Raw genomic sequence first — 23,556 nt, 5'->3', positions numbered from 1 at the left:
GCGCCTCTTTGGGAACTTGAGACTTTGTTGATTATTAGGGAGAACTTGGATTATTTTGGGGAGTTTGGGAAGCTTATTGATTTGGGAGTTTTGCAATTTTGGGGTTTGAGAGGTGGGAGTTAAGGGGTGGATTGTGGGATGTGGAAGGGTGGAATTTGGGAAATGGGGACTTAGAGTTGGGACATTAGGAGTTCGACGTTTTAGTCATTTGGTACCTCGTTTGGGAATTGGGAACGTGAGAATTTGAGAGTTTGGGAGTTTGGGAGCTTGAGAATTTGGGAGCTTGGAATTTAGGGACTTGGGAATTGGGAAACTTGGGATTTTGGGTGCTTGGGGATTTGGGAGCTTGGGAATTGGGGAGCTTGGGGATTTGGGAGCTTGGGAATTGGGGGACTTGGGAATTTCGGAGCTTGGGAGTTGGGGCGCTTGGGAGTTGGGGAGCTTGGGAATTTGGGAGCTTAGAAATTTGGGAGCTTGGGAATTGGGGGACTTGGGAATTTGGGAGCTTGGGAGTTGGGACGCTTGGGAGTTGGGGAGCTTGGGAATTTGGAAGCTTGGGAATTTGGGAACTTGGGAGTTGGGGCGCTTGGGAATTGGGGAGCTTGGAATTTGGGCGCTTGGGAATTGGGGAGCTTGAGAATTTGGGAGCTTGGGAATTTGGGGACTTGGGAATTGGGGAACTTGGGAATTTGGGAGCTTGGAATTTGGGTGCTTGGGAATTCGGGAGCTTGAGAATTTGGGAGCTTGGAATTTGGGGACTTGGGAATTTGTGAGCTTGGAAATTCGGGGGAGTTAGGAATTGGGGCGCTCGGCAATTTGCAAGCTTGGAAATTTGGGGACTTGGGATTTGAGGGATTTGGGAATTGGGGAGCTTCACGCGTTGCAAATATGGGACTTTGGATATGTAGAATTTTGGGAATTAGGAACTTAGTTGACTTAAGACATTAGAAGTTCGAAATCTTATTTTAGACCTCAATGTTGGGGAATTTAGAAGTTTTTTACTTCGAGAGTTTGGGACTTGAGAAGTTTCATGATTTGGACTTGACGGACATTGCACATTCGGAACTCTAAAATTGAAGCACTACGAGTGTTGCAACTCATAATTAATTGATTTGGGACATCAGAAAGAGGTCTCACTGGTTTGACACATTAAATATATTGATATCTTACAAATTTGGAACCTTCATTTAGAACCTTCTATTCTCATAATGTTAAAGATGATCCGATAGGGATTCTGATAGTTTAACACTAAAACTACCAAACCAGTCCAATGACCGCTCCACAAGTTTCTTATTATAAGGCACACATTTCGTTGAAGAACATTCCTTAAAATCAGCATTATTTTTCACCAAGATAAAGAATAAATGTGTGTACTAATTTATGTTCCGTCGTTTGCTTATTTATTTTTCAACTTCATTTTCAATTTCAAATTAAGTGCACATTATATGTCGGTAGGTTTAGTATTAAGGTCTTGAGTGGTTTCGAAAGTCTGCAACATTGTAATATAGGAAGTTTGAAACCACAGAAGTGTTACATCTCATAATACACCAAAACTTGATGTCTAAGGTAATTTCCTAAACAATTACATTTTAAGATTCTCAAGATTCAAGATTATGAGATTGTTAAATTTTGTTAAATTTCAATTTTCGAAATAGAAAGTTTGACAGTCAAGCGCGACTTCAACTCTGAAGTCAAGTTTGACTTCACCTTTGAGGTTAAGTTCGAAGTCAAAGAATAAACACAACAATGCAAGAAATCACATCCTCGAAAGTTTGCAGAGTTGCAAAAGTAATTATCTCAACCCAAAGTAACCAGAACCTCTAATATTTCAGCGGCATCGATTCCGTATTAATCATCGAATGATTAAATTATTCCGCGTCGCTTGCGAGGGGAGTCGCACCAAGGGTGCAACCCCTTTCTTTTCACGAGCACGGCGAAAAAGACGTACAGGTAGCAATTAAACGGTGAACTGACCGTCGGGAAAAATGTTAATAAGAACGACCGTTTCGCGGCACGTTAATTACCGGAACGGTGAGAATTTATTATCTCGATGGAGCCACGTGCTCCCCGTTATCACCATTACGTCTCAGTGCACGTAGAATAAAAACTCGTATCGATGTTACAAGAAAAATTTTTTGAAATTTACGCTGTTATTACGAGCGAGTATGCACCTCGGCCTCTCGAGATATTTACGTCGCTGGAATTATAGTGTTTGATGGGCAGAGTGTAATTGCACGGGTGCCGCGTGATAAATGAAGTTACTCGATGCACGTTTAATACGGTGAACGAAAGGAATCCTCATCGAGCAGCCTATACAAACACAGAGATTAACCGTACGAACCCCGGTCCGTTTCTCGGTAAATCGCCACCTCCTTGCACCTGCAATTTCAGGATAATCGTCACTGTCGGGTCCGATGCTCTTTTCCCGGTTATATTTAACCGGTGACGTTTTAACGCGCTCTAAAATGAACCTCTTTCAAACATTCGATTCTAAAGTGCCACTTTTCTGCTGTCAGACGCCCATTAAAATAATTGCGTCATTTGCTCTGTTCTGTGTATTCAACCATTGCTTTATTTTCCTGCTGGGACTTATATTTTAAGCGTACCGATATTACTGAGAATCTGTAGGCTATTTATTCTTCGAACATTGACATCAAAGAGCGGATTCGAGAGAAGATCGGTAACAGATGTTGAAGACAAAGAATGATTCACGAATCATTGATATGTTACGAATCGAAAGAATTATCGAGAGTTGTCTTGCGTCTTGAAACCTCGTTACAAAGCGAAGGTTAGAAGTAAAGGAAGGTTTTGATTAGCGAAACGATATCCGAAGTTGTAACGCGGAAACTCGAACGCGTGGGTTGATAAAGCAGCCGCCAAGCAGTCTAGCATTCTCTCTGCAGTTTTCTCGCCTCCTCTTGCATGGATCCTTCTCTCCTTTTACCCTTCGGCTCGTCTGCCTTCGCGTTTGCCCGTCTGTCAACTTTGTCTTTCGCTTCACCCTTCGCAACGAGCACGCATGCGAGCGAACACCCGACTCCCGCCCTTTCCGCCTCGTTAATTACGTGTCGCTAATTGTGCGTTATCCGCTGCATCGAACCGCGACCTTTTCAGTTCTTGCCTGCCCTCCGCCTGCCCCCTATCTTCCTTCGTTACGATCTCGAGCTGCTCTCTTCGCCGGTAATAAAGCAATTAAGAGACAGATTTCTTTGGGCTTTGCTTCTGGGTCAATCTTTTTCACGGTTCTTTCACGGTTTACCTTCGGAGGATTTTCTTGTTATTTTGTTTTTTGTGATGGGATTTTATTTATTCTGCTGCGTGTTGATGCAATAATTTTGTAGGGTAGAGTTAGAAATATTGCACTCTTATGGGGTTGGAAATATTGTACTTTTATGGAGTTAGAAATATTGCACTCTTATAGGGTTAGAAATATTGTGCTCTTATGAGGTTAGAAATATTCCACTTTTATAGGGTTGGAAATATTGCACTCTTATAGGGTTAGAAATATTACACTATTATAGGGTTAGAAATATTACACTATTATAGGGTTAGAAATATTCCACTCTTGTAGGGTTAGAAATATTCCACTCTTATAGGGTTAGAAATATTCCACTCTTGTAGGATTAAAAATATTGCACTCTTATAGGGTTAGAAATATTCCACTCTTATAGGGTTAGAAATATTCCGCTCTTATAGGGTTAAAAAGTTTGATTAGGTTAGAAAATTTGTTTACCAACGATTCCAAATTTTGAACAGTAGCGTAGATATTGTGATTTGTAATTTTATGAAAATTTGATTACATTCTAGTTGCGATTTACATATACTACTTTCATTATATTCTACATGTACTACTTCAATCAAATTATGCATGTACTACTTCAATCATATTATACATGTACAACTTTAATGATATTATACATGTACTACCTTAATGATATTATACATGTACTACTTCAATTATATTATACATCATGTACTACTTCAATCATATCATACATGTACAACTGTAATGATATTATACATGTACTACTTCAATCATATCATACATGTACAACTGTAATGATATTCTACATGTACTACTTCAATTATATTATACATCATGTACAACTTCAATCATATTATACATCTACTACTTCAATTACATTATATATCATGTACTGCTTCAATAATTATTATACATGAATTACTTCAATCATATTATACATGAATTACTTCAATCATATTATACATGCGCAACTTCAATAATATTATACATGTATTACTTCAATCATATTACACATGCGCAACTTCAATAATATTATATATGTATTACTTCAATCATATTACACATGTATTACTTCAATTATATCATACATGTATTACTTCAATGATACCATATATGTACTGCTTCAATTATATTATACATCATGTACTGCTTCAATAATATTATACATGTATTACTTCAATCATATTACACATGTGCAACTTCAATAATATTATCCATGTATTACTTCAATCATATTACACATGTATTACTTCAATTATATCATACATGTATTACTTCAATGATACCACATATGTACTGCTTCAATTATATTATACATCATGTACTGCTTCAATACTATTAAACATGTATTACTTCAATCATATTATACATGTGCAACTTCAATTATATTATACATGTGCAACTTCAATTATATTATACATGTACAATTTCAATATCATTATACATGTATTACTTCAATCATATTATACATGTGCAACTTCAATATCATTATACATGTATTACTTCAATGATACCATACATGTACAGCTTCAATTTTATTATACATATATTACATTGATTACACTATACACATACATCATAATCATTAATGTTGTTCAATGAACAAATTTCACTACCTCATACAGATTTTGTAGATGTTCACATGACGTGGTATACCTTTAACCTTTACCAGGGAAAAATGTGCAGCAGGAACGGCCATAAACTATTGCGTGAAATCTACGACTGAAGTTAAGAGCGATAGCGAAGGTTGTAGAAAGTGAAAGAAATCATTTTAACACATTCCCTATTACATCGGTTACCAAGTGAAAAGATCGAAAAGATAAAATACACCTACCACTTATGCGGGATAATAAAATTTCAATTGAAAAATGAAAACGTGTCTTACGATACGATCATATTTCCGTGGGTATTTATTAATTAATGTAATATTTCCTTGGTATATCTACGTCATTTTTCGTCGAATCGAATAAACATTTCCGTCGTTCGCTAATGAATTCAGAAATTACCGGACGAGTTCAGAAATTAATAATGAATAGGATGGAAGTGAATTTTTCTGAATAGCCATAAATTGACAGATTCAACCAAAAAATAAAATTGCACGATTAATCCCAGTAGGGTATAAAATTTCGAATGAAAGAAGCACTCACTGAAATTACGACTGGCAATAACGTCGACGATTCCTTCGCAACCCTCGTTGGCCGAAAAATTTCTGATTTATCTCGCCACGACGTTTACCCCGTCGAAAGGCCGGTTTTTATCTTGGCCCTGTTCATCGTACGCCTTTCATTCAGAACGGCGTGGTGCTTCCGCGGAATACGCCCGCGATACGATCTTTCGTGCTCGAGAAACCTTGCCCCCTCGAACAGATCTTTCCCTCGAAATCTCTTGCCTCGTGGAGAACAATAACTGCCCGTACGAGCTGGTGTCGCGAGACTCTGCCATCCTCGTTTCTCATTTTCACGCTCCCCAAAAGGTTCTCGCTCCTTCCTATCCTACGCTCACCCTCCGTTTATTTTTTCCTTGCCTCTCGCTTACGATGACACACAATCCCGCTTTATTTTCCCGTTCAAACGAGCTTGGTACAGTGTAATTACTGGGATAAGGATGTAGAAGCTTTTCTTAGACTTCTTAAAAATAATTTGCTGTTTGACATGTTGATATTATTTTATTTGTTCTGTCATTGTTACACTGTGTATGTGTCACAGGATGCTGACGTTTTAGTCATTTGGTAACTTGTTTGGGAATCGGGGGACTTGGGAATTTGAGAGCTTGATAGTTTGGGAGCTTGGGAATTTGGGAGCTTGGGAGTTGGGACGCTTGGGAGTTGGGGAACTTGGGATTTTGGGAGCTTGAGAATTTGGGAGCTTGGGAGTTGGGGAGCTTGGGAATTTGGGAGCTTGGGGATTTGGGAGCTTGGGAGTTGGGACGCTTGGGAGTTGGGACGCTTGGGATTTTGGGAGCTTGAGAATTTGGGAGCTTGGGAGTTGGGGAGCTTGGGAATTTGGGAGCTTGGGAGTTGGGGGACATGGGAATTGGGGGACTTGGGAATTTGGGAGCTTGGAATTTGGGAGCTTGGAATTTGGGAGCTTGGAATTTGGGAGCTTGGGAGTTGGGACGCTTGGGAGTTGGGGAGCTTGGGAGTTGGGGGACTTGGGAATTGGGGGACTTGGGAATTTGGGAGCTTGGAATTTGGGAACTTGGGAGTTGGGACGCTTGGGAGTTGGGGAACTTGGGATTTTGGGAGCTTGGGGATTTGGGAGCTTGGGAATTGGAGAGCTTGGGGATTTGGGAGCTTGGGAGTTGGGGGACTTGGGAATTTGGGAGCTTGGGAATTGGGGACTTGGGAATTTGGGAGCTTGGGAATTTGGGAGCTTGGGAATTTGGGAGCTTGGGAGTTGGGATGCTTGGGAGTTGGGACGCTTGGGAATTGGGGAGTGCGAGTGTTGTATGAATGAGGTTGGTATGAGTGCAGAGTGAGTGAAATTGATAAGACTGAGATATTTTTGGGTTGGCAGGAGTGTGGTAGATTGAGGAAGATCCGGAGAGTGTGTGTAAAAGATGTCCGTGGAGTGTGCCGTTTGTACGCATTAAACTTTAGAATTAAAACTACGTTAATTAAATATATATAAATATGAAATATAAAGTCATCAACAACATTATTCCCCCACACCCTCCTCCCTAAAATTTCTCCAGCATACTTCCATGTATTAAACACTTATACTTCACTGAAATAAAAAAATCTTTACATTAGTTCAGTAATATTCAGCCTCCATAAATTCTAAACCAGTAACCTTGTAATTTGTACTATCTTGATAAAGATCAGTATCTGTTGGTTTAAAAAAGAATTTACGAGCAATCACTTCCTAGAAAACAGTTTTTTGTACGTTTTACAGACCCGTCATGCTTATTCTCATGAACGTGTAATAATTACGTTCACTTTACATAATCGATATTTCCAACATCAATCGTGACATCGATCTCCGCAACTTTTTCAAATGTCGCAAAAAGTGGGTTACAGTTCGACTGTTCAACATTGAAAGTTCCAACACGGAACATGTTGATAATAACGATCGAGAGAAAAAGTGGAACGATACGTTCTCAATACCATTTAACTTTACCTTGAAGTTACTCGAATGCAACAAAATTGTGAACCTTATAACACTTTTTATGAAAAAAGTTACCCTTCAAAAAATGTTACAGGATGATTAATAAAGAGATGAAGTTGGTCTAACACGTGTCAAAGTGGCAGATAATTGTCTGCAGCTCGGGAGATGAAAACGCGTTTACCTTAATTGTTTCAACATACTTTTCGTTTAATCAGCGTGAGTAAATCGCTGGCTCGCGTGCCCGCGCTTTGAACAGTTTAACTAATTACACGAGGAATCCTCGTGATTTCCAAGCGGACGCCGGAAACGGCCATCACGAGACCTCGAGCGTACGCTGGTAGATGTGGGACAGGAAATTTCCCCCGTGTTCGAATCCGTCAAATTCAGCGTGCGTGGCTCGTAACCATTCCTTGACATTATTAACCCTCAAACAGGGGCTAGAAATACTAGAAAATAGCGATCTAATACCTTTTCCGAGTAAACAGACTTCTCTGCATTCAAGATAAAACAACATATCGATAGAAGATTGAGATCATATAGTAGATGTTCATGTAGTAGAGTGTTATAGAGTAGATAATCCATAAGATAAGAATAATCATACGTTTATCGTAATCTCCCTTGCAATCACAGATCTTTTCTGACTATCTTTGGAAAACGTAATCACGTAAAACAGGGTAGAACATACCGTGAGACCAGAACAAAAATGATAGTGATTCCAGCTTGGCAAACTTGAGTCAACTATAATTTCGTGCGAAATCGTTCGACAGATCTTTTATCACCAAGTCGCTATTAATGTGCTACAAAGGATGAAAGATACAGGACGACAAGCAGTCACTTTTTGCTAATTTTTTCACCCAATTTAACTCGTTCGCGCTTAATTTCGTGAATGAAAGTTTTACCGGTTCGTTTCCTCGTTACGAGCACAGCTGAAAATTCATCTTTCCTCCGGCCGTAAAACATATTCGACTCCAACGTTGCACACGTGGTGACCAGATCCAGCGACCGAGTGACTGAGTGCTTTCGACACTCGGTGTTTGAATATCTCCTCGAAAAACTAGGCTGAAGAGTTTCGAGCACCTCGTGGATCGTTAACTCGCCAAAAGAACTCTTGGCCATAACTGCTATCTGAAAATAATATGTGACGTTTGATTTAAAAGAGCGGAGATAACCTTAAACTCTGTTTAACGCGTTCGCTTAAAAAGAAAATCGTAAAAGAGCCGTAAAAGTAGATAAAATATTCTGTCGTCTCGTTTCGTTGATATACGAGTTCTTCAAATTTTACGATCTCTATAATCTATCTCCCTTAAGTTTTTCTTCGATTGCTTTTTCTTTCGATATCAAGTTTATCTTCATTTTTAACGTTTTGGATCATTATATATTTGTTAAGAATTTTAATGTTAAGAGTTTCAATGTTAACCATTTTCATTAAAGATAAAATCTATTAAAAGGAGGTTTCGAGCGATTGAAAGGTAGATGTCCAAATTTGTAAACCTTGATTAGAATTTAAAAGCAGTAGCGTCAAAGCCGAAAGTCACGAGTGTTCACGCGTATACACGCATTATCTGATTGCGCTGAATTCCGTTTGCGTTCGTTGCTACTGTCCAGGAAGTGACGTCAGAGATCGCACAGCGTGTACGAAACGCGCGATCAGGATTTACGCGCGCGTGAACTCTCCTCCCGGTCCGAACTGTCGTTGCTCGTAGATTGAATCAGCCTCAGGTTAACTTTGCACCGCAACAGGAAACAATTCGGGAAGCTACCGCGATTTAGTTTACACAGGAAAGATAATTCTTTCGTAATTCACAAAATTTATCGATTCGATCTTTATGTTCGAACTAAAATATTTATATCGAAACGGGTATAGGGAACTTTTTACTACGTCTCGTTCGTAGTCTCGTATTCGTTCTTATAGGGTTTTTACAAGCGTCAGAGAAACCGTGTACACAGGACAGAAGTTGATTTGCGGCCAAATACCTGTAGGAATCGATCGGATGTAAAACCGAGAACGGGTTCCCATTGCTATTCAGCGTTAGGAATCGTCCCGTTGTTATTACGATTCCCTGCGATGTTCTGCTCGTTCGAGAGAATCCCAATCGACAGACTGATGATAGGCTGGGAGAACAGCCGGGTTCGTAGGAGTCGAGACGCGGATTAGACCATCTGCGGTTTGCGATTGGCCGCGGCTCGTCGAACAAATAACAAGTCGGTGAACAGTCGCGATTATCGTGTGGAAGAACTCGTACGTGCTTTCGACGCTTCGTACCGGGAGAATTCTCATTTCGACTTCCGTCCACCGTCAAATTAACGCCCGCGAGAACCGCCGTATTACTTCGTCCCTTCGATCGGATGCACTCTTCAAACGGCAAATGCTGCCAAAATATTTTGCTATCTCGGTTCGAAATATATGAAGTTTATTAGCTTGAAGATTAACCCCTTGACAGGTGACTCACAGTCACCATTATATTTAACACTAAACCTATCGGTGTATAATGTACACTTATTTTGAAATTAAAAATGAAGTTAAAAATTAATGAACGAACGACAAAATATAAATTAGTACTCACACTTATTCTTTATCTTGATGAAAATCAATTCCGATTTTAAGAAAGGTATTTTAACAAAATGTGTTCCTTATAATAAGAAACTTGCGGAGCGGTCATTTGACCGCTTTGGTAGTTTTAGTGTTAATACAATAATTTTAAATAAGCATTTTTTAACATGACACGTGTGATGTATAAACACAGTGAAACAAACAATAGTGGAAATTATTAGTAAAGAAATAATAACCTCAAGAAAATTCATTCAACTTTTTAACCAAGTTTTAAAGTTGCTGTTTGTAAACAGTCAAATTACCTTCGAGTGCAAAGGGTTAAGTTAGGTTCTGATAATCATACAATCCAGATCGTTGGACTTCTAAGCTGACTCTAATTAAACTAGGTACATAAATTGTTCTCAGTTTTGTTTAAACTTCAAACTTAACCAAAGTCAAAGTTACCTAAGCTTAGTCTAAGTCTTGTTAGCCTAATCCTAACGAATTTAATTATGCACATTTATGGCTACACAAATCACTGATGATATCCTTGATGGAGTTTAATTAACAGAAAATCGTAGGTGTTAAAAATTACTGACATCAACTGGATTTGTAGCAACCGAGTTTGACTAGAGAAGGCGATGATACTCCTCAGGGGCAAGTTGGAGTAAGAATATCGGTATAAATCATTTGACGATTTCTATTCTCCGTTGAGACGTTCATCGATGGTCGGTCTCGGTAAGACCGGTGTATAATAGAGTGCAGGAATTCTCGAGGCGCGATCTCGCATTTCAGAGCGGGACGCCGCCACGTACGCGAGCGGATACGTGATTTTCGCTCGCATCCCGAACGGTGGTGTACCACGGGTCGGGTTGATCGTTATCGTGATCAACGGCACGATCGTTTAGTTGCCCGTAAATTTCGCGGGGCTTCCCACGCGAGCTCGGATGAATATTCCGCTGGTCCGACCTACAGAGATCGACCTACACTCCGCGACGCGACGAGGAACATGTCGCGTCGCAGGTTTACACGCGATAGCTACGGGAATACGTAACATCCGTTTTACCTGCGACGACCTACTCCGCCGTATATAGCCGTACATCTGTCGATACCACTCGCCACCCACGCTGCCACCAGCTTTCAGCGCGTGCGAGCGTGTGCGTAAATCACGTTGGCGATGGAAACGATCCGCTTCGGAGAGGAGGATCGAAAATGAACGAGATGACGCGTGCACGTTCGCCCGACTTGATTATCGACTCTTTGAATCGCTCCCCGTGCAAATTAATGCCATTGAAACAAGCTTCCTGTGTTCAACTTTGATACCCGAACCTTAAGTGTAAAATCTATTTTTCCTCTACGGTGTCGCAAACTTCATGATTTTTTCTGTTAACTTGTACTGTTTCTTCGCTAGATGAAATCTGCTTTGAAACCAAATTCGACAGGATTAAATTACTGCGACAATTTTTTTTATTTTTGGTTCGGCTAGCTGGGGAGCTAGGAAAAGTAAAGGAGAGGGAGAACGTTTCCGGGACCTGCTAGTGGACTCATCAGTAAGGCGTTCTGGCAGACCCTTGCCTTAGACGCGGGGATGTAAGGAAGGGATGGACAGGAACTACATATATGAATAGGAAGGCTCTTTGAGTACTAGCGAGAAAGTCTAGGTCTCGATTCTATGCACCGTCTAGTGGCGATGAGCATGGGAGTGAAACCGCTAATATTTATAGTCGCTGAGGGATTATTAGCAACTTAGAAGAAGTTTACAAGTTTTCAGGTTTAGCTCTTTAAGACACATTTAGACTCTGCAAGGTAACTGTCTTTAATTGCAGCAAGTTTTAGGTCGATTTCAGGTTGCTCTTCAGGGATGATCTTACATTATACTCTGTAGGCTACAATTGTAAAACAAAGTTCAAATGTCATGCATATTTTGTATTCGATCTTCGAATACGAGAATTAGACTCAGTTTCAAAATTCAAGCGAAAAATGTAACAGTGAAAAATGCAAGAAAAGTTTGTCACAAAAGTTTGTCAAAATTTTAATATCACCTTGCATAATTTTTTAATACAACCCCTCTTAAAATTTGTACAATTTCTTTTTACTCGTGCGGTCGTAAAAATTTTAATCATAAAAAATTCGACTGAAAAATGAGGTACATGTCCAAATAAGTGTCATAAACGTCGAAATAAGAGCGGCTAGAAAAATTCGAACCGTGCCGCATAATTTGAAGGTATATTTCTCGAATTCGACAACTTTCGCCAATATTGCAGGGTTGAAGGGAAACAACAACGTTGCTATCGTTTCGTATTCCGATCGCGGGATGGTAACGTCGAAAACAGAGTGGCACGTATCGAGAAATTTAATAAAAGACCGTGTTCCCGTGGAAATGGGTGGAGAAAAGATCGCGATGCGAATACCGTGGCTTTCGTCGCGAAAAACCTTCTGAAGGTTTCCGTGAGAACCGCATCGTAAATTCGCTATGACGTTATCCATATTCCGTTTCCTGTCCGAAAACGACCTTCCATTCTTCCATCGATCGGAATCGCGGTCACTTTTAACAGCGATTCTGGAATGTCCACGCGGTTTATGCTCGAAAAACGAACAAGAACTCGAAGGAATTCTTGGCTTATCTGCGAAAGAGACACAGGACGTTCAATGAGCTCTCGGATAAAGAGACATTAACGATCTTGAGTTTAATAGAATGAACGCCTGCAGAATTTTTTAACAATTAACGCTGTTCGCGCATTAAATTCCTTCCAGCTCCTAAGGGATTAAATTGCCTCGATCCTTCGATCCGTATTTCATTCTGGAATTTATTTCCGACTGAAATACCTGTTTCGATTAAAATTAACCTCTTTTTGTTGCGTCGGAGCAATCGTGTAATATTAAAATAAAAAACTAGCAAGACATATTCAACGATCTTTAATTGCACGAACTGTAACTGGAATTCAAAACCAAACCGCAGAGTAAATTTTTATTATACTAAAACTGTGATGTCACGAGAATGACTCGAGCCAAGGGGTTAAAACAGTCGTTCCAATGAAACTTCTATAAATATCTCGAATTATGCCCAGCAAATGTTAGAAAGCACAATGATTGTTACAAAGCACAATCATTTGTATAAACGTGAAAGTATTTGTATAAACGTAATAATTATGTACTAATTCGTCGACACCCACGCGAACGTTGAAGTAAAATACGTTGCTGAATTTGTGGACGCAGGTTTGGCGCACGATCTCGGTGTGCGAATAAGAAAGCTCAGGCGAGAGAATCGAGATTGCAATAAGCGAGAAACGTACGTTCATAAAGTTCAGGTAAGCGTATGCTTGTAAAGGAGAACATGGATCGGCGAAAGTGAGATTTCATCTTTACGTGGCCATTCGGCGAGCGGTATTTCACGGTGAACAAGAGCTTCACACCTGCGAGGAACAGGAACTACGTAAGGGATCTACGAAACGTGAGCTATTTATTCTCTCCTCGTGCTTTCGTGGTCGCGAAATTTTTCCAAGAATTTTCCTCTTCGTTGTTGGAAAGCTTCTTAAAATTCTTGCGGTCGATTTATAACTACGCATTCAAACAGCGGGCAACGGCTACGTGATACAACTATGTAAACGTAGCTACAATGCATACTATTCATACTTCCATTACGACATTTTAACCCTTAAATGCATATAGTCGTATAAACGCAACATACCAGTTTTAATCTTATAAATTATATACAAAATGTAGGAAACCTGCAATGAGTAGTGTTGCAGATATGCCACGGACCAATCAAATACACAATAGCGTCATCTGTTCGTTTTAATTTGAATCAACCGCTTTCAAGGTATTTTGTTAGTTGATAACTTTTGGTAAAATTAGAAAATCAAGCATTTAAGGGTTAACCCTTTGCACTCCTCAATTTCTTTTACCTACCGACTCCTTAATTTACAAAAAATATATCAAGACAGGGGTTCTCAGTAAAATGTATTGCAACAGTGCGAAGTACGTGACAAATACATTTTTCATTTATTTTAAATAGTAAATAAATAAAAATATATATATTTAACCAATCTATTTATCTGAATTATTTATAAGATCCAAGAGAAATGTGTTGTCGAACCACACTCGACATAGGAGTGCAAAGGGTTAAGAAAGTATTCCATGTTATTTTGATCCTGTTATATTTTAAGAAAATATTTTGCCATGTTTTCATCTTATATCGCCTGAGAGCCGACTAATTTCGCGGTCTTATTTCCCGAGACTTCCAAACTCGAATCGGATTAATTTAACCAAGTGCACGAGCGTGGCAAGGCGTTCGTCAGCCGTAAGACAAGTAAGAAACTGACATCAGAAGTTCTCGAGCAAGTCGACTCGTTCCGCACGAACAAAGTCAGATCCACTGGCCCGAATTGTATCCCCATAGTCAGCAGTACGTAGTTCCGAACGATTCCGTGTAACTAGCCAAACAAGCCCATGGGTGCATTGAACCCAATATATTCCTGGTGTCGCAGAGTTCAAACGATCGGGTCTCAGCTGAGGCTAAGAATAGTAAAACAATAATCTCTCCAGTTGTTTCATAACTGCAGTAATTGAGCAACGGCTGGTATATGAAGGCTCAGATGTGAAGTGTGCGTGGATCAATGATTTCCAGAAGCTGTTTCTTGGAATTTGGTATTGGTCGGTTTGGTACGTTGCGTCTGTTTGGTCTTTTTGGGTCACTGGGGATGTAGGTATGGATTTGAGGGTGAGATCTGAAGTCGTTGGAATTTGGAGATGGGGATATGGTGACGATCGAATTTGGGGACGTGGGAATTTAGGGAAGGTCGAATTTGGGGAGGTTGGAATTTTGGGACGGTCCATTTTGGGGACGTGGGAATTTAGGGACGTTGAGATTTGGAGATGATCAAATTTGGGGGCGATGGAATTTGGGAACGTTGGAATATGGAGACGTTGGAATTTAGGGGTGGTGGGACAGAGGATGACCGAATATGGGGACGTTGAGATTTGGATTACACTGCAATTTGGGGACGTTGGAATCTGGGGGTGTTGGAAATTGGTGACATTGGAATTTGGAGGTGGTGGGATATGATGAGGACCGAATTTGGGGACATTGGGATTTGAGGGCGGTCGAATTTGGGGACGATGGAATTTGGGAACGTTGGGATTTGGGGACGTTGGGATTTGGAGACGGTCGAATTTGGGGACGATGGAATTTGGGAACGTTAGAATTTGGGGACGTTGGAATCTGGGGGTGTTGGGAATTGGTGACATTGGAATTTGGGGGTGGTGGGATATGAAGAGAACCGAATTTGGGGACGTTGGGATTTGGAGACGGTCGAATTTGGGGACGATGGAATTTGGGAACGTTGGAATTTGGGGACGTTGGAATCTGGGGGTGGTGGGATATGAAGAGAACCGAATTTGGGGACGTTGGGATTTGGAGACGGTCGAATTTGGGGACGATGGAATTTGAGAACGTTGGAATTTGGGGACGTTGGAATCTGGGGGTGTTGGGAATTGGTGACATTGGAATTTGGGGACGTTGGGATTTGGAGACGGTCGAATTTGGGGACGATGGAATTTGGGAACGTTGGAATTTGGGGACGTTGGAATCTGGGGGTGTTGGAAATTGGTGACATTGGAATTTGGGGGTGGTGGGATATGAAGAGAACCGAATTTAGGGACGTTGGGATTTGGGAACGTTGGAATTTGGGGACGATGGAAATTGGGAACATTGGAATTTGGGGAGATAGAATTTGGATCACATTGCAATTTGGGGACGTTGGAATTTGGTGACACTGAAATTTGAAGGCGTTGAAATTTTGGGGACGTTGAACTTCTGGGTTGTTGGGATTGAAAGGTGCTGTCATTGGAAATATTGGAACTTCAGGATTCTGGAACACTAGAACGTTTCAATCCTGAGATTCTAAGTTCATACGGCTAACATAGACACGCCTAATACCACATGACATATCAAATAACATTGTGCCTAAATAAATTCAGAACCTCGCCATTCTGCGACATCAAGTTGTCAAAACATTGCGATACCGATCTCCAAACCTTTAAGTATCTGTCCCTGAGACCCACATATAATAAAAAAGTTAGCAATCGATAGTTTCGAAAGTGCAATCAGTTGCATCAACAACAGGCAATTATCTGAGCTCTTGTAACTCGATCAGATAGCGAATGGAAACAACAGTTCCTTAGTTAGCGATAAGCGATCGAACAAGTCGATAGGACTTGAAAGAAAGTAAGAACGAATTAATTGACAGGCGAACGGTAGGAGGCTTGATGCGATGAAGTCGCCAGTTTGGGGCTGTTCGGTATCACGATATCGGGTTGTGGACCCTCGACGACACAAAAGACTTATCGAGTTTCCCATCCAATCAATGTCACGAGCAAACGTTCATTAACGTTAAGACACGCCTGGTGCTTGTTACAGCAGCAGCCATGATATGACACTCGATTGAGAGGAAGAGCGTGCAACCGACGAGCAGCCAGCATGAGGAAGTTACTGCAGTTTTTGGTGGTGCTATTGTTGGGTGTCAACGCCAGACGAACGGACGCCGACGCCCCGGTGGACGACGCTTACGCTGGTCAGCGTCGCGGTTCCCTTCACAAGTCTAATTACAACAACGGGAACAACAATTACAATCCTCAGTCCAGCTCACCCTATCTGCCGTATCAGCAGCCCAGAGAGAGAAAGCCGAACATTGTCCTGATTCTGACGGACGATCAGGATGTGGAACTTGGTTAGTCACCTTTCTATTTTATATGTTTCGTCATCTGCTTCTCACTTTCTACCAGAGATTACCTTTCAGATCTTCGCTCATTTTCAATTACCTTTCTTACCTTTATTTTCTGCGAATGTAATCGTTGATGAGTTTCAAGTCTCTCAGGTTTTCTTTGTATGCCAGTTATTCAATGATTTTCTAACGAAACGGGTACGGCCATTTTCCTATAAAGTACCATGCTCATGTGGTACATACATGCTCACATGGTATATACATGCTGACATGGTACATACATGTACACATGATACATACATGCTGACATGGTACATACATGTACACATGATACATACATGTACACATGATACATACAAGTACACATGATACATACATGCTGACATGATACATACATGTACACATGATACATACATGTATACATGATACATACATGTACACATGATACATACATGTACACATGATACATACAAGTACACATGATACATACATGCTGACATGGTACATACATGTAGACATGATATATACATGCTGACATAGTACATACATATAGACATGATACATACATGCTGACATGATACATACATGTACACATGATACATACATGTACACATGATACATACAAGTACACATGATACATACATGCTGACATGGTACATACATGTAGACATGATACATACATGCTGACATAGTACATACATATAGACATGATACATACATGCTGACATGATACATACATGTACACATGATACATACATGCTGACATGATACATACATGTACACATGATACATACATGTACACATGATACATACAAGTACACATGATACATACATGCTGACATGGTACATACATGTAGACATGATACATACATGCTGACATAGTACATACATATAGACATGATACATACATGCTGACATGATACATACATGTACACATGATACATACATGTACACATGATACATACAAGTACACATGATACATACATGCTGACATGGTACATACATGTAGACATGATACATACATGCTGACATAGTACATACATATAGACATGATACATACATGCTGACATGATACATACATGTACACATGATACATACATGCTGACATGATACATACATGTACACATGATACATACATGTACACATGATACATACAAGTACACATGATACATACATGCTGACATGGTACATACATGTAGACATGATACATACATGCTGACATAGTACATACATATAGACATGATACATACATGCTGACATGATACATACATGTACACATGATACATACATGCTGACATGATACATACATGTACACATGATACATACATGTACACATGATACATACAAGTACACATGATACATACATGCTGACATGGTACATACATGTAGACATGATACATACATGCTGACATAGTACATACATATAGACATGATACATACATGTACACATGATACATACATGCTGACATGATACATACATGTACACATGATACATACATGCTGACATAGAACACACATGTAGACACGATACATACATGCTCACAGTAGTTATTCAATAAATTAGTAACTTCAAGCCATAACCAGGTGTATAAATACTACATACAGTTCTTATACATATAAGAACAAAAGCACAACAAAGTCAGTGGACATCAAAGAATTAGAATAAAGTATGCCGAATCCATTATTCAGAAAAGTAGTCCGCAGGTAAAAAGTCGAAAGAAACAGATCGAAGAAAGCGGATGACCGAAAACGCGATCTGAGAGCAGGCCAACCCCTCTATCTTTCAATCCGACCCGACTATTTTTCGAAGCATCTCTCTGATGGTCCGTTGCGGTTGGTCCAATCCCTCAGGTTCGCTGAACTTCATGCCACGGACCCTAAGGCGAATAAGGGACGAGGGAGCCGAGCTGAGACACGCATACGTAACCACTCCCATGTGTTGTCCGAGCAGGAGTTCCTTACTGACCGGCCGTTACGTTCACAATCACGAGGTCTTCACGAACAACGACAACTGCAGCAGCCCCCAATGGCAACGAGATCACGAGCCGCACTCGTTCGCCGCTTACCTGAGCAACGCTGGATATCGTACCGGTGAGTACTCGCCCTATGAACCACTTTTCACCCCTCTTGATGCGGTTTTTGCTGTCCGTTCGGTAAAAAGAGACAGACTTCTTTTTTGAATTAGGTGTGAAGGGTTTTATTGTCGATGGGTTGCCGAGCGTTCTATTGCCACGTATTAGGTCACATATTCTATTGATAGCCCGTATGCTATCTATGGCTTTGCATCGACGTATGCTGAATTAATAATGCGACGATAGTGTGTTATGTGACAATCAAGTGTGTCATTATGTAGAATCGCAAGGCGTTGTACCGGTGAATTCCTAGTTATTGTGCTATTACACGTGCGTTGTATTGCGTTCATTATGCGTTGTACGATGTGCTGAATTTTCATGCGTTGTGTCACAGCGTGATGCATTACTATGCGTTCTATCACGACGCGTTGAAGTCACAGCGCACCGAAGCACTATGCGTTGTAGTACGACATGTTGAAGCACTACGCGTTGTACTACGACGCGTTGAATTTGCAGCGCGCTGAATTACCACGCGTCGAATTACTGTGCGTTGGACTCACAGCGCGCCGAAGCACTACGCGTTGTACTACGACGCGTTGAATTTGCAGCGCGCTGAATTGCCACGCGTTGAATTTACTATGCGTTGAATTTACCACGCACTGAATTACCACGCATCGAATTACTGCGCGTTGAACTCATAGCGCGCCGAAGTACAACGCGTTGTACTATGACGCGTTGAATTTGCAGCGCGCTCAATTACCACGCGTTGAATTTACTACGCGTTGAATTTACCACGCACTGAATTACCACGCGTTGAATTACTGCGCGTTGTACTCACAGCGCGCCGAAGTACTACGCGTTGAGTTTGCAGCGCGCTGAATTGCCACGCGTCGAATTACTGCGCATTGAACTCACAGCGCGCCGAAGTACTATGCGTTGTACTACGACGCGTTGAATTTGCAGCACGCTGAATTGCCACGCGTGGTACTACCGCGCGTTGAATTTGCAGCGCGCTCAATTACCACGCGTTGAATTTACTACGCGTTGAATTTACCACGCACTGAATTACCACGCGTTGAATTACTGCGCGTTGTACTCACAGCGCGCCGAAGTACTACGCGTTGAGTTTGCAGCGCGCTGAATTGCCACGCGTCGAATTACTGCGCATTGAACTCACAGCGCGCCGAAGTACTATGCGTTGTACTACGACGCGTTGAATTTGCAGCACGCTGAATTGCCACGCGTGGTACTACCGCGCGTTGAATTTGCAGCGCGCTGAATTGCCACGCGTTGAATTTACTACGCGTTGAATTTACCACGCACTGAATTACCACGCGCTGAATTACTGCGCGTTGTACTCACAGCGCGCCGAAGTACTACGCGTTGAGTTTGCAGCGCGCTGAATTGCCACGCGTCGAATTACTGCGCATTGAACTCACAGCGCGCCGAAGTACTACGCGTTGTATTACGACGCGTTGAATTTGCAGCACGCTGAATTGCCACGCGTGGTACTACCGCGCGTTGAATTTGCAGCGCGCTAAATTGCCACGCATTGAATTTACTACGCGTTGAATTTACCACGCACTGAATTACCACGCGCTGAATTACTGCGCGTTGTACTCACAGCGCGCCGAAGTACTACGCGTTGAGTTTGCAGCGCGCTGAATTGCCACGCGTCGAATTACTGCGCATTGAACTCACAGCGCGCCGAAGTACTACGCGTTGTACTACGACGCGTTGAATTTGCAGCACGCTGAATTGCCACGCGTGGTACTACCGCGCGTTGAATTTGCAGCGCGCTAAATTGCCACGCATTGAATTTACTACGCGTTGAATTTATCACGCACTGAATTACCACGCGCTGAATTACTGCGCGTTGTACTCACAGCGCGCCGAAGTACTACGCGTTGAGTTTGCAGCGCGCTGAATTGCCACGCGTCGAATTACTGCGCATTGAACTCACAGCGCGCCGAAGTACTACGCGTTGTATTACGACGCGTTGAATTTGCAGCGCGCTGAATTGCCACGCGTTGCACTACGGCGCGTTGAAATTACAACGCACGGAATTACCACGCGTTGAATCACAGCACGTTGTATCACGGTGCGCTGAATCACTACGCGTTATACTACGATGCGTTGAATTGCCACGCGTTGCGTTACGACGTATTGAACTCCTACGCGTTGTGTCACGATGCGTTGAATTCGCAGCGTTGACACACTATGCGTTGTACCACAACTCTTTGAATTCACCATCCCTCCATTGTATTACAAACTAAAATATTGGTCCACCAAGATCATAAAGAACGAGAGACTCCAAGAGAAAGAAACACAGATCTAAAGTTCAGATGACCTCTTACCCTTGATAACTAAGGTTAGGGGTTTTTCATCACGACTCTCATGAAAACAAGCTTATTCATAATAAACATTGAGTTGTCCAAGACAGATAAGAATGCCCAGTGATCCGCGAGGGTGCCACAGTATCGTCGAGACGATAATTTAGACAATTTGTAGTTGTCAACGGTGCGTTTAGTCGCGTCGAGATTCCAGCAGAATAATTTATTACTTCGCGTTCTTCTACTGAGATATACACGGATCAGGGAATTTGCTGTTCGTTCAGGATTACTGGACGAAGAGCTTCGATTTGTATTACGTCATTGTACGCATTCAGTGACCCGTGACAGAGAGAGAGAACATCTGGGTAACTTTAATTGAAAAAAGACTTCTACGCGAGTGTAACGCTCTGCTCCTCGCTCGTAATTGGAGTCAAGTACGTTCGACGCGATAAATCCTTGTTGCATAAGCAATTACCGTGGACACGAGTCAAGTTGTAGCATTAGTGCTCCTTTTTTACTTGCTCGTGAAACAAGGGGTCGAAAATCTTATCTTTCATCTGATCAGACATATCTTTTCCTTTGCAATTTCATTTTTTGATCGCTTTCGTGAGTGTACAGTCCATAACAAATTTAAATAACTCTGAAGTAAAACTTGTTTGTTCGAATAAAGTTACACTTGTTTATTTCAAATATATTGGCAGGTAAAATAGTCTTAGTGTTCGTACTATCTGAACGCCTATGTTTTAAATAATTAACTAACACAATTCAACAAAACCTGTAAAAGTTTAGCAGCAATCTCCACCACATTTTCGATCACGACTTCGAACATAAATTTCCATGAATAATCGGCCGGCCATCAAGTCACTCACGGCATAAACAGCAACGTAAAAAGTTTCATAAGCGCACCGGGTTACGAGGCAGACCCAAGTTCAGGACAATTATAAAGTTTCGATGCGTGTCATCCCGAAAACATGGATTGTGGCTACCTGGCGAGAGCGGTGTTTTACCACAGGCCCAGGATACGTCGTGATTCTCGTTCCTCGACCATAATTACGTGCCAAGCGAGACACTCGAACCCGCTCGAGGCCGGTGCAACCAATATGGCAATGGATTCCCGTAGAATTCTCGAGCTTCGATCTCGCCGGGCGAGTTCCAACCACAATTGTGTCCTTCTCCCTTTATGGCCGTTCCTCTGACCTTCTTACGTTTGTCCAAATCTTGTCTACTGTTTGTGAATCTTGCCATGACGCAGTCATGACTGAGGTGGATTCATGAATGCAAGGATTAAGGTTTACGGGGATGATTTTTTGAGGTTAGGAATTTTTTCATGGGACGTGAAATTATTCTTCGTTTTAAATCTGTAGCTAGATAGATAAATCGTAGGAGGGTAGACAAGGCAATGTTAATATCTACATATATGATTTTTGGTTGAGGGTTGGCTGTAAAAATAAAATAACCCTTGAAGAGGTTGAGAGAAATATAGATGTGACATATTTTACACATATAGACATGCAAACAGTTCGGTTAGAAACTTGTCCTAATCTATATATATGATTTTTGATTGAGGATTGGCTGTAAAAATAAAATACACGTCCACATATGTAACCCTTGAAGAGGTTAAGAGAAATACAGATGTGACATATTTTACACATACAGTCATGCAAACAGTTCAGTTAGAAACTTGTCCTAATCTACACATATGATTTTTGGTTGATGATTGGCTGTAAAAATAAAATACGTCCACATATGTAACCCTTGAAGAGGTTAAGAAAAATGTAGATGTGACATATTTTACACATACAGTCATGCAAACAGTTCAGTTAGAAACTTGTCCTAATCTACACATATGATTTTTGGTTGATGATTGACTGTAAAAATAAAATACACGTCCACATATGTAACCCTTGAAGAGAAATGAAGATATGATACATTTTACACATACAGTCATGCAAACAGTTCAGTTAGAAACTTGTCTAACTTGTCCTAATATCTTTCTAATGTATCGCAGACTAAATCATACTTAATACATTTCATACTAGAAGTGTTAGCTGAAGTAACGATAAGAACGTGGGATCTCAGCGAGCATCGATCGGTCATAAATTTGGGAAGTTGATCGAATTGTTTGCATTGTTCGTTGGTCACGGTGTTCGGAACGATGCGTGGCTCTCATGGCGTAGCGATGGGCACCCTCGACGCACGAGGAGGCTCAGCGCGATACAATTACCGGGTACACAAGGTCTGGACGTAATCACGGAGAGCAGTCGAAAACGGGGAATGCAATTTTACGCTTCGAGACTTTATTACTTGGGAACATAAATTCCGAACATTTACTCAATTAGTTAATTAGTATGTTTATGTACCGTATAGGGTTCTGCGAGGTTTAATGTAAATACGCTTGAAAATTAATTAATCTGTTAAGTGAATTGCTGGGAGTGACCTACATCCCTTTGCCGAGCTGTGCTTGTGTTATCGATGCACGAACTTTCAGGTTTTTCGATATACAGTTCTGGCTAAAAGTTTGTTCGCTG

At 41.1% G+C, this 23,556-nt stretch overlaps 1 protein-coding gene across 5 annotated transcripts in view; it reads left to right on the top strand.

Annotated features, from left to right (window-relative positions):
- The window catches only part of Sulf1 (Extracellular sulfatase Sulf1), a 97,457-nt gene that overhangs the window by 39,940 nt on the left and 33,961 nt on the right, over window positions 1-23,556 (top strand). For 3 of the 5 annotated variants that reach the window (XM_012293508.2, XM_076541760.1, XM_012293505.2), the window contains exons 2-3: window positions 16,320-16,629; window positions 18,475-18,714. In XM_012293508.2, coding sequence (XP_012148898.1) covers window positions 16,380-16,629; window positions 18,475-18,714 — 490 coding nt within the window. In that variant the 5' untranslated portion in view covers window positions 16,320-16,379. Of the gene's footprint in view, window positions 1-16,319; window positions 16,630-18,474; window positions 18,715-23,556 lie in introns of those variants that run through there. The other 2 variants (XM_012293506.2, XM_012293509.2) reach the window with 2 other exon arrangements.

The sequence above is a fragment of the Megachile rotundata genome, chromosome 2, assembly GCF_050947335.1.
Source record: "Megachile rotundata isolate GNS110a chromosome 2, iyMegRotu1, whole genome shotgun sequence".
Taxonomy (NCBI): Eukaryota; Metazoa; Arthropoda; class Insecta; order Hymenoptera; family Megachilidae; genus Megachile; species Megachile rotundata.
The sequence above is the reverse complement of the archived record's forward strand: the minus strand, read 5'-3'. Positions and strand labels throughout refer to the sequence as shown.